Source organism: Ranitomeya variabilis, chromosome 2 (assembly GCF_051348905.1).
Source record: "Ranitomeya variabilis isolate aRanVar5 chromosome 2, aRanVar5.hap1, whole genome shotgun sequence".
Classification (NCBI taxonomy): domain Eukaryota; kingdom Metazoa; phylum Chordata; class Amphibia; order Anura; family Dendrobatidae; genus Ranitomeya; species Ranitomeya variabilis.
The window spans coordinates 736,561,342-736,573,363 of record NC_135233.1 but is presented as its reverse complement, the minus strand read 5'-3'; the positions used below and the strand labels follow the sequence as shown (position 1 = coordinate 736,573,363).

General features: G+C 44.4%; 1 protein-coding gene and 1 long non-coding RNA gene across 9 annotated transcripts in view; one reads left to right on the top strand and one right to left on the bottom strand.

Moving 5' to 3' along the window:
• SCML4 (Scm polycomb group protein like 4) overlaps nt 1-12,022 on the bottom strand; it is a 179,996-nt gene that overhangs the window by 57,078 nt on the left and 110,896 nt on the right. For all 8 annotated transcript variants that reach the window (XR_013221787.1, XR_013221786.1, XR_013221785.1 and 5 more), the window contains exon 2: nt 5,977-6,188. Coding sequence is in view for 5 of the 8 variants with exons in the window: in XM_077289611.1 (XP_077145726.1) it covers nt 5,977-6,174 (198 nt within the window). In the remaining 3 variants the exon portion in view is untranslated. The remainder of the gene's footprint in view (nt 1-5,976; nt 6,189-12,022) is intronic.
• LOC143807736 (uncharacterized) lies at nt 4,371-6,137 on the top strand. The gene is made up of 3 exons (XR_013221788.1): nt 4,371-4,812; nt 5,458-5,690; nt 6,021-6,137. It is a non-coding gene; the product is annotated as an uncharacterized LOC143807736 (long non-coding RNA).

Below are 12,022 nucleotides of genomic sequence, written 5' to 3'. Positions count from 1 at the left end.
AATTAAAATTTCTGACATGTCTCTATTATATGTCAAATGTTTTCTGTAAGTGCAATTAAACTGCTAATAAACTGAACAATGGATTTTGCTATTTTTTCATTATAATACTGTGGTAAAATTGTGCATGCCTGGACTGCAGTACTTAAAGGACATCTGTCAGCAGGATTTCACCCCAAATTATTTATATACACATGCAACTTTTCAAAGGACAAGTCCACCAATACCTTTACACGGCTAGTCCATTCGACTGTTACTGAAAAATTTACATTTGAACTGATTTGCAAGCAAGGAGGTAGATCTGAAGCATTTGTCACTCCAGCTTTGTTCCTTGCCCAGTGCTGCCTCCTTCTGCTTGGAAGGTGGCTCCTTTGCCTGAAGTCACACAGCATAGAGGCTATCAATCAAGCAGGAGGAAGACGGGGAATAGAGCTGGAGTGACAGAGGCTTCAGCCTCATTTGTTTATCAGTTCAAATGCTGATTTCTCAGTAACAAAGGAACAGACTGGCCTTGTAAGGTATTGCTGGACTTGTCTTTTGAAGAGTTACATGCGCATATAAATAGTTTGGAGGGTGAAATCCTGCTGACAGATTCCATTTAATACAACTGCTTTGAAAATGACTTAGGAAAAACTATTATTTGAAAACCTGTAAACTGCATGCTTTGTAATCAAGAACAAAAGTTTCTTAGACTAGGAAGTTTTCTAGGGTGCCATTAAAAGTGGGGATAAAATGTGTGTAGTTAAAGAAAAAAAGCAACATTCTACTGTAAAATTTTTACTAATCAGTATAAACAAGAACACTGGGCATTGTGAGAAACCAATAAAGCACAGTTAACATGGTGATCTTCCAGAACAGTGAGCATCTTCTAAAACTACCGTCTTGGGCACCAAGAACTTGTCCCACTTCTGTTTGGAAATTTAGATGCCCACACCAGTGGGCATTATGCATCTACTGTACATACTGTGATGTGAGAAGCTGGAACCTAGGCATTATCATTAATAACAGGGATGTTTTTTATTGTAATGAAGCAATGTTGCAGATGGTACTGCAAGTATGACCTTCTCTGCTAATGGCCATCTGGTCCAAACTCCGTCTTCTCCTTGGCTTTAATGAAATATTGTTACAGTTTTACTGCTTGTGTCTGCTGACTTTATTTCTTCATGCTGATGTAACAGATTCATTTTACTGCTGTGCTAGTGTATAATTTCCATACTTGCTGTCACCACTGCGCCCCATCTGTTTTCGATGGTCAGCCTCATTCAGTATAATGCCATAATATACGCTGTTCTCCTTTCACATAACTTGTGTTATTACATTATATTGTTTTATGGCCTTGTAATCTTGTCTTTTAATGCTGTGTGCCATCACACAATGCTTCGCAATATCTTAATTACAGATGTGAGGAACCAAAGCAATCAATATAACCCTGGTCTATGTAGGGTTAAGGTGGGGGTGAAGTTCTTTGTGGTTATTCTTCGGAGATTATTGTGCACACACTAAAGGTTCACAGTTGCAAAGGTTTCTCAACAAACATGAGGTAATGTGCCTTCTTAGATTTGCACCCCTATTTAATTTTTATCAGCTCATGATTTAAGAGCATGTTAGCCTGCCTCTCACATGCTGACTAGTGCACTTCAGCCTTTTTTCTAAAAGATGGAGAAACTGTATCTCTTGTAGATTGTGAGCCTTCGCGGGCAGGGTCTTCTCTCCTCCTGTACCAGTTATGACTTGTATTGTTTAAGATTATTGTACTTGTTTTTATTATGTATACCCCTCCTCACATGTAAAGCGCCATGGAATAAATGGCGCTATAACAATAAATAATAATAATAATAATAACTGTAACATGAATACAAACATGGGACATGTTAAAATAAATTTAATTTGCTATGCTATGCCTTTTTATTTACACTCTAAAAGGAAAAAATAAGCAAAATTATAATTGCCTTGATTACAAAAATTCCTAACAAATTGCATATACAGCAACTATGCATACTATGCATACCTATGTGTCACCATGGTAACAGACTCCAAACAAAACCAGTGTAGTCTATTACTCTGATCATGTTTCCTTCCATCAGTCGCCCCTTCTTAGTAACATCAATTTGGCAGATTAGCATTTAGCAACTAAGTACGGCAACATAGGTAACAATGCAAATTATTATTAGACAGGAACGACAGGAGCAGCAGGATTTAGCTGCATGAAACATTGAGGCAATATTAGAATTCCCCCTTTTTTAAGTGTTGATAAAATTTCATTTTATTGCTTCATCATAAAAACATCATGGTGTAGCAAGACAGAATTCAGATAGGCACATTTGTCTGACGCGTTTCGAGAGTGACAGAGATGCTCTTAATCATGGATGGCTTTTGTAGTAGGAGGTTAGAGCAGCTGGACCAGCAATGATCAGTTAGGATGGTCTTTGTGAGACAGCCCTTTTAAAACATAGCTTGGATGTGTAGCCGGTTATACCTTTCGCTGTGATCCTATAATTATGTGAAGTCCGAATTTTCTAGGACTAGATGAACATTCAGCCAAAGTTGCACAGAATTATCCTAGAACTCGCATTATTTTGCATATAGATAAAAACAGACACTTCAACAATTATTGGCATGAATCAACACTGCGTTTACCAAATGGTACAAAAAATATTCTCTTAGGCAGTGTGCACACGTTGCGTTTTTTTCAAGTTTTTTCGCGATAAAAACGCATAAAAGACACATACATATGCATCCTATCATTTAGAATGCATTCTGCAATTTTTGCGCACATGATGCATTTTTTTCCGCGAAAAAAATGGATCGCGGTAAAAAACGCAGCATGTTCATTAATTTTGCGTTTTTTTTCGTGTTTTTTCCCGCTATATAATGCATTGGGAAAGCTCCGGAAAAAAACGCACAAAAAACGCAGTAAAAAAGCATGCGGTTTTCTTGCAGAAAATGTCCGGTTTTCGTCAGGAATTTTCTGCAAGAAATTCTTATGTGTGCACATACCCTTATTGTTCAGTCCATTATATCCAAACACATGTGAGCAGGAGAGAGTAGCAGGGTGTATTGCCCACTATATACTCTACTATTCTCCCCTCTAACATGTCAGGCATGTCACAATGGGAGACATACCCCTTAGACCCAGTCAGAGGCCTCTAATTCAGATCTCATACTTTGCACTGAGGAGGGGCAACACTTCGAAACACGTGTTTGAACATTGAGATTTTGATTTGGCTTTTATCTTAAGTCACATCGCAAGGCCTTTTCCTCTCTGAAGAGGCAATTTGCATCTTCATTCTAATAATTGTTGGATTGGAATGTCTATTTATTGACTACAGAGCACCACCGTTTTTGGTTTTAATCCTACAAGCCCTAGCTTTTCTATGTCCTACATTTCATATGATTGGTATCAAAAATGAGAACAGCTGCAACCATGTTCTATTTTCTATAAAAAACAGACACCATGTGCGTTAGCTACAATCATGATAACATCTGATGAGGATCCCTAGAAGCTTGATGCTTTACACATGTAAGGGGGTGTGCAGGCCACTGGTTTGGGCCCTGCATTTCTGTGCATGCCTACCTAATGAAACCGGGTACATTTTGTGTTTACTGTGTGCCCTGTGTAGTTTATGATAGTTGACACTGTTTAATATGATAATGGCTGATACCGTTCTGATATCTGTGTGTTAGGGACAGGAATAGGGACAGTCAGTGGCATTTGTAGGTCACATTGGTAAGGGTTATGGCAGTGTAGTTGCGGGTTAGTGTTAAGGGGGCACTGTAAAGTAGGAGATTAGATTGTGTAAGGCCCTTTCACACATCAGTTTTTTGCTATCAGTCACAATCAATCAAATTTGGAAAAAAACGGATCAAGCGACTGATGTCGCCGGATCCGTTTTTTTTCTCATAGACTTGTATTAGCGATGGATTGCGACGGATGGTCTCATGTTTCATCCGTCGTTCGCCGGATCCGTTGAAAATTGTTTGTCCGGTGGCCGGAGACAACGGACAAAGTAACGTTTTGCGTGTACGTCAAAAAATCGGACAGCGACGGATCAGTCACCGCTTGTCATTTGCTCAAATAGTAGCCTATGGGGCATTTTTTTTAACTGAGCATGCTCCGATTGATTTAGGAACCATTTAGCCAGATCCGCTAGTCGGATCCTTCAAAAAAACGAATCTCTCATCAGTTTTTCACAATCTGCGACGGATTCCTCGAGCCAACGGATTGTGACTGATGGCAAAAACTGATGTGTGAAAGGGGCCTTAAGAACTGGTTTCAGTCAGAGTAGTGACAGTTGAGAAAGGGGGCGGAGCCAGTGTAGTGGCAGAGAGAGTGCCTTCCTGAGGAAATTTTCAGTTAGTGGGAGGAGCTAGAGCAGAGTGAGAGGAATTGTTCTAGAAGGTTTTCAGTTGTGAATAGGACAGTGAACAAAGAAGATTAGAAGGGTGACACGTCTGTCTTTTTGACTGGTGTGATCTGGGCAGTTGAAGAGATCAGCGGTTAGGCCTTTGGGAACAAGGATTAGAAGCATAATCCTGTAAATTTGCCCAAGGAAAGGGAAAGTGGATGGGGAGCATCAGGGACCAGCTAGGCCGACAATCCAGAAAACTGCGGGAACGGAGATCACGGTACCACATGATGTGTTGTCAGGAAAGACCAGGGACAGCTTAGAAGGTGAAATATCTGTGACATGTGAAGACTGTTGGATGGTGTCTGTAATGAAACTAAAGGAAATAAGTAAACTTCTGTTGGAAATGAATCTGGACATTGAGAGTAATTGCTTGTTGCTGAGACAAATCGGGACTTTGGAGTCTGAGGTGGGTGAAATACATTGCAAGCACAACACACCAGAGAAAGGACATTTTATTAATGCAGCGGGGCATCGGGATGGGTTGGAACAACAGCAGCCCCTCACCATGCCTACCACCCTGGCCCCGTTACACACCCTTCCATCACTTTAGTGTTGCATAGACAAAAACAGAGGACTGTACTAAATTTGTCAACAAGCCAGATCAAGAAAAGCTTTAGTCCGTTTTTTTAATCTAGTTCATGGACCAGTTTGGCACTACAACTAAAATATCAGATGCCAAAAATGATCCAATAGAAAACCATGGGATCAGTTCTACCATCAGTTTCTCACCAGTGTTTTTATACTATGATAGAGGAAAATCACATTGGATTACAGGATATGTATTAACTTAACCCTAAGAAATTGCATATTCATTCCCTAATGCTGTAAATAGGTCTAGCATTTAAAGGGAATCTGTAGTCAGAATATTTCATCTCTAACTAATGTCATGGGTGTAAAGGCAACGTAATGCTTATTAAATCCATACCTTGCTTGTAGTATTTTAGAAATTGTAAAGAATTGCAGCGTAAGAATCATCATTACATCAGAGGGGGTAGGTGCATGCAGAGTGAGTTCCTGATGACTTTGCGTGAGCCAGACTATTGATCTGCAGGTGGACCACCCCCCTAATGGAAGGCCCCCAGGCAATGATGGTGCCTAAAAAGAATCTTGGGCCGAGGAGAAAGATCATTGAGAGAAGACTGACCTGTCCATCAGAGTCCAGAGGCTGGCAGCAGGTGGGGAAATAGGCAAAGAAGCAGGAAAGAAGTGTAGTACCGGCCCCCCACAGATGGAATTAAAACATCAAGGATGGATTTCTCTACAATTTCCAAATGACTGAGTGAGGTAAGGAGTTAATGAGAATTATAGAACCATTACACACATGCCTTTATTTAGGGGTCTGATATTCTGATGACAGGTTCCCTTTAGAGGCTTACATCTACTTAATAGTGACTTTCTCTGGCTACTTTTCCAAATTTCTAATCTAACATGAGCGTCTACGATGTAAAGGTTCTGTTTATTTTGTTTATAATTTTAATCATGAAGAAACCATGCTCTAGTTTTATTTGAAAAATGTGCAGTATGGAAAATACACAAAATCATTGTGTGCAAGAGATGTTCATAGAAATACCTTATAACCAGGCTTTCTGCCTCTCTTCTTTGGAATTTTTACAGTTGGGATGGATCCCGCATTCCCCGAATATAAGTTGTGGACAGTCATTTTCAGGGGGTTGGAATGAAGTGGGGGTCGCCCTCGTTTTCTGCCAGGTATTCTAGGAGACTGCATCTCTGCAATGTACTCTCTCACGTTATGTATAGACTGATTCATTCACAAAAAAAGACCTGAAAGATAAAAAAGAACATGCCTCATTATACAAATATAATTTGGTTCACAAAGCTATTTGGAAGACATTAGAATGAACATCCAAACACTAATATAACAACGTGATTATCTTGCCTCCTGTCTATCTCTTTTTGATATTTTACTAACGAAGTGTACATATAGATAACGTGGCAAGTTTGTGCACTCCTGGCCAAATGTATTGTTTTTATGAACAGATAAGCAAGTTGAAGATTAAGTGATCTCTAAAAGGCCTAAAGTTAAAGATAACACATGTGCTTTGCCAATGCAAAATTGTGGGCACCCTGCATGGTTAGTACCTAGTAGCACCCTCTTTTGAAAGTATCATTCATAGCTTGTTAACGCTTTCTGTGGTGACGTCCTTCTTAAGTAGCTTTCCTTTAATTGGGTCACATGAAAAACTAATTATTGCAGGAGTTTGGGATTGACTTTTGTGAACCAAAGAGCCCTCATAAACGTATGGCATTGTGTATTTCAAAAACAAAAAAAATTACATCTTTATGAGACTTAACCCCATCATGACATGCACCATACTAGTACTGCGCATGTCGTGTGTGATGCCCCTGGGGTCCAGTCGCCACAGAAATACTGCACCTCACCCAGAGGTGTGGTATTTCGCTCTCAGGTAAGGAGGGGGCACTGCACAGAACCTTAACACCAGCATCCAACACTAGACACTTCAGTCAGAGCACCTGGGCGTACCCTTGGGGAGGATGGCCTCATCCCAGGCTGCAGGGGGTATATAGGTAGAGGGTGTGGGTGGAGACTAGGGAGTCTGCAGGAGGGAGAGGAAGGCAGACATGAGAGAGTGAGAAAGGAAGCAGAGAGATCAAGACAGACAGAAAGGAGTTCTCAAAGAGAGGGAACTGAAGGAAAGTGAAATGACAGAAGGACAGAAGGGGTCCTAGGGACACCGGAAGTGCAGAAGCCACCTGTGGGGCCCGTATCCAGACATGGAGGGACCTGGCCCCATTCTAGTGGAGAAGCTAAGGACTCAGCTAGATAAAAGGAGGCTGTGGCTTTTGCAAGAATCACAGGCAACATCTGCACACATTCGCTGAAAAGGCAGCCATATAGGATCCAGGGGGATTTAGAGCTCTCCGCCCGACAAGATCCGAGGCTGCTGGCATGGGACACTGTGTGGCAGGCGCAGGGCAGGAGAGGCGAAGCCAGCGCAGAAAGATGGTCAGAGAAAGTAACATAGAAAGAGGGTTCTGAAAAGAGCACCCAAATTGATTGAGAGCTGGCTGGACCACTTACTCGGAGGACACAGCACCCCGGCTGGGGCAACTAAGAACTGTGAGTAAAGCTTTGGAAACTGCATCCCACTGTGTCCTCACATTTATTTACTGTGTCATCCACCCTGAACTACAATCACCACAACTGCCATCACCACCTTAATACAACCTAAGTGCCCTGGGACTAAAGCTCTGCCTGTGGAGAGCTGTACAAACTCTGCTGTATCACCATCAGCCCCAGCGGTCTCTTCAAGCAGCGTCAGCTAACATCTCACGAACATTTAATCCCATAAACTTTAATTCCCTTTTTCACATCTTTTATTGGACTCCCAGGGCCACGGACCGGGTCACTGCTGCGGCCCGGTACCAAGTATCCCCACAGCCCTGGCGGGTGCTCCACATGTCTCCCCCTTTGATGTGGGCTCTGGCGCTGAGCCCACATCAAAGCCAGGACATGTCAGCTCTTTTGTATAGCTGACATGTGCCCGCAATAGCGGCGGGTGGAATCGCAATCCACCCGCTGCTATTAACTAGTTAAATGCCACTGTCAAACTCTGACAGCGGCATTTAACACGTGCTTCTGGCAGTGATTTCCTTACGGAGTACATCACCCAGAGACGCCTTACCCAGACACAATTCCCCAGATACCTAAAGTGGGACATTCAATCATTTTTCTTGCAGAAGATTCGTCATATGAAAACAGACATTTCTTGAGAAAGACTTGATAGCCGAAATGTTGAACCATGTGTGTCTGTATTACCAACTTTTGTTTTTGGCTGGAGTCCACCATATATTTGCTATAATAAATTGATTATATTCTTTTTTTGAGTGACGGAGTTTATTATTACATACTGCATCCATTAAACGGATACATTGCTGGAATCGGGGTCTCTGCCCCTACCTCATGATGCTGTTAAATTACATAGCAAAAACCTGCTTACGGATTCCCATTAACTATGTAACCAATGTAGACAACATTGGTTACATAGTTAATGGGAATCCGTAAGCAGGATTCCCGCCTATTCCCACCGATTCCAGCCCTACAGCTTGAGAATCAGTAGTACACAGAATTATTGTTTGGGTATAGCACTACATAAAGCATTGTGAGGTAGGCTCAGTATTACGTGAACTCTGTGAAGCATGTATACTTGTTGACATTTAGAAACTATATTGCCTATTATTAAGACAGTGTCGTGGAAGGAAGTCTCCCCATTTCCCACAAAAGTATAACCGAAGCACAAACATGTGCCCGCACACCAAACCAGTGACACATGACCTGTGGATGTCATGGTGAAATGCATGTGTGAATGCACAGTGAGGTCTGTTATGCCCCATTAAGCACTTGTCAATATGAAGAGATTTTGTTACAGTTGCCAAGGTGAAGTAGTCTAATTAAGGCATAACTAATTCACTTGACTGTCTCCCATTAAACAGATCTTTTCTTCATGTTAGTGAACATATTGCTCATTTGATTATACAGTACCTTGCGAAAATATTCAGCCCCCTGGAACTTTCCAACCTTTTCCCACATATCATGCTTCAAACATAAAGATACCAAATGTAAATTAAATTTTTGTGGAAATTCAAAAACTGAAAAGTGGGGCGTGCAATGTTATTCGGCCCGTTTAACGTAATACTTTGTTGCGCCACCTTTTGCTGCGATTACAGCTGCAAGTCGCTTGTGGTATGTCTCTATCAGTTTTGTACAGGGCCGGACTGGGACTAAAATTCAGCCCTGGCATTTGAAGTTACACAAGCCCACTTGTCACATGGTGACTTTATAATATCTTTGTACACTTTTAGGCAGGGCCGGTTTTAGGCAAAGTGGGGCCCTACGCTTAGGCAAAGTTTAAAATGGGGCCCAAAATGCTAAAATATTGCACATCACACAAAAGCATTTCGGTTGTATTTACAAGCGTTGAGTTCAGGCCGCTAAATGAGTTTGATCGACAATACTGAAGTTTTTCAACACTTGTTTCCCGGCCTCTTTCCACCGTCTGAGAAAGAATGATGGGACAGAACGATCACTTCACTAACAGATCACTAACCGATCCCCATACAGTATTATGTTATCAGCAGCACATCTACAGTTTACAGCGGCGATGTGCTGCTGAGAACAATGATTTTTGTTCCGGCAAAAACAATCTGAATATGCAGCATTTTACTTGTTTAGTAAAATACACCCCATAGTCCTCCATATATTATAATGTGCTCCACAGTCCTCCATATAATATAATACACTCCCTACAGTCCTCCATATATTAAAATACACTGCTCAGTCCTCCACATAGTATAATACACTCCTCATAGTCCTCCATATAGCATAATACACTCCTCATGCAGCACCCCAGAGTCCTGGTTGTTGCAGTGCTGTGGCTCCGCCACTACGGGGAGCTATGGTGCGTCTGATTGCACTAGGGAGTTTCTCTGATCAGGTACACTCACACCACACTTCACACTCCGGCCACCAGGGGGGGTGGTCCTATCTAGTAGGCCACTCCTCACAACTCTGGTAAAACTGGGGGTTGGACAGGAAGACAGGGAGAAGTAGCTGGGAAGAGCTAGTGAGAGGACCTGTCAGGGATGGGATCCTGGCAGACTCCTCAGAGCAGAACTAACCAGTAAACAACGGGAATACAGAAAAGGAGAAATACCAGAAGGGGTCTTGCTGTTAGACCGAGGCAACATCCTTCTGAGGCGCAAACAGTCGGTGGCCGGAACGCCGAGCAAGTAAGAGACTTTAAGTACATTGCAAACCACGGCAGGGCAGCTAACTACAGGTTGGCTGTCTCACTTAACACCTAAGCAGACAACGGAGGCAGCTGTGGGAGAGGGGCGACTCTAGGGTCCCGGAAGAACTCCAGGCCTACCCCGTCATACGGGTGCGTCCTACCATATCACCTGGAGGACGGAGAAGGAACAGTAGAGACAGAAAGAAACAGTTGTGAGGACTATCCCGGGAGCTCAGCAGGGAAGAACTACAACACACAGCGCTAGAAGGTAGATACTGATTCCCACCTGTAAAGAGAGCTCCTGATGTGTCGTTGGACCGGCCGGTCTCTGAAAACCCAGTTAACAGCGCTCTGGACTGAGGTCTCCCACATCTTCAGTAAAGAGGTAAAGAGACTGCAACCTGGTGTCCTCGTTATTTATCGCGACCTGCACCCCACAATTGCACCGCTATACCACCGTTAACAGCACCTACTTCACCGGACGTCCCCCCACTGACGGACAGGGCCACGGACCGGGTCTAGCCACCGTGACAACCCCAGGACTGAGACCTAGGGGCCCGGCTCCGGGTGCCCCTCGGCCCTGCGGCGGTGTGGGGGCGCTCCAACTTGGCGTCACGAACAGGATCTACTTAAGCCTGAAGAATCAGGTCATGTGTGCCTAGAGACTGTGATTTACTGTACTTGAACTGTACTTTATTGAGAGAACTGTGTGCTACTGCTTGCCGCGGAAAGTTACCGCCAAAATTCGCCATTGCCGCGCGCGGAGGGAGGAGCCTTAGCTACGTGGGCGGAATCGGCCAAAAGAAGCGCGGAACGGAAAGCGCGGTGAGACGCCAATCCCGGAAGAGGAACTCCGACCTCCAGCAGGTTAGTGGGAGGAAGGGACGGCCATGTCCGAGTCGGGAGGAGAGGAGGTGGCGGTCGCAGCCGCGGACGCAGGGGCAGCTCCGGTCCCCGCAGCGGGCGAAGCCGCGGCCCTAATACCGCCACTGGCTGCCGCAGAGCCCGCTGCCCCCATCAGCCAGTCGGACACCGCCGCTAACGCAAAAGCCATAATGCCCTTCTCCATGCCCTACCTGCCCGGAGCGACCTGGCTCCCACGATACTCTGGGGAGGCGCATACATTCACTGACTTTAAAGAAGGGCTCTGCAGCCTACTCGAGTTCTATCCCCTAACCGAGCCTCAGAAGGTCCATATGATAACCGGTCAACTCTTTGGGGCGGCTCTGAGAGAAGTGAAATCCTGGCCCGCTGAGGATAAAGGAACTGCACAACAGATTTTCGCCAAGCTTAAAGCCACCTTTGATACTCGCACTGCCACAGAGATTAAACTGACTTTCTATGGATGCAAACAGAGGTCGCAGGATAGCTTACGGGACTATGCCCTTAATCTCCAGGAAGCGATGCGGGCCATTAAGCAGAGTGACCCCGGCAGCATGCAGGATGAGGATAAAACCCTGAAGGAGCGGTTCATCGAGGGGCTCCTGTGCAGTCACCAGCGGGGCCAATTGCACTTCCTGGCCATGCAAAATCCAGACTTGACTTTTGCGCAGTTTAAAGATAAAGCTATCCAGGCATTGCAGGAGCGGCAGCCCAGCCGCGCAGTGCCACCCAGGCGCCCTGCTCTCACCTACCACCAGGAGGTGGCATCGGATACCCCAGTTGCCGCGGAGGCCGACGCCCAGAGCTTCGAGGACGACTCCCCTGCAGGACTCCGTCTCCAGATGCAAGAGCTAACCAAGAGCGTTGCTGCCCTGGCCCGGACGGTGCAGTCCCTACAGGAGGCCCCAAAGAGAAGATCCAGTTGGCTTCCAGCCCGGAGGATGTCCCTTGGATGCGACGGAG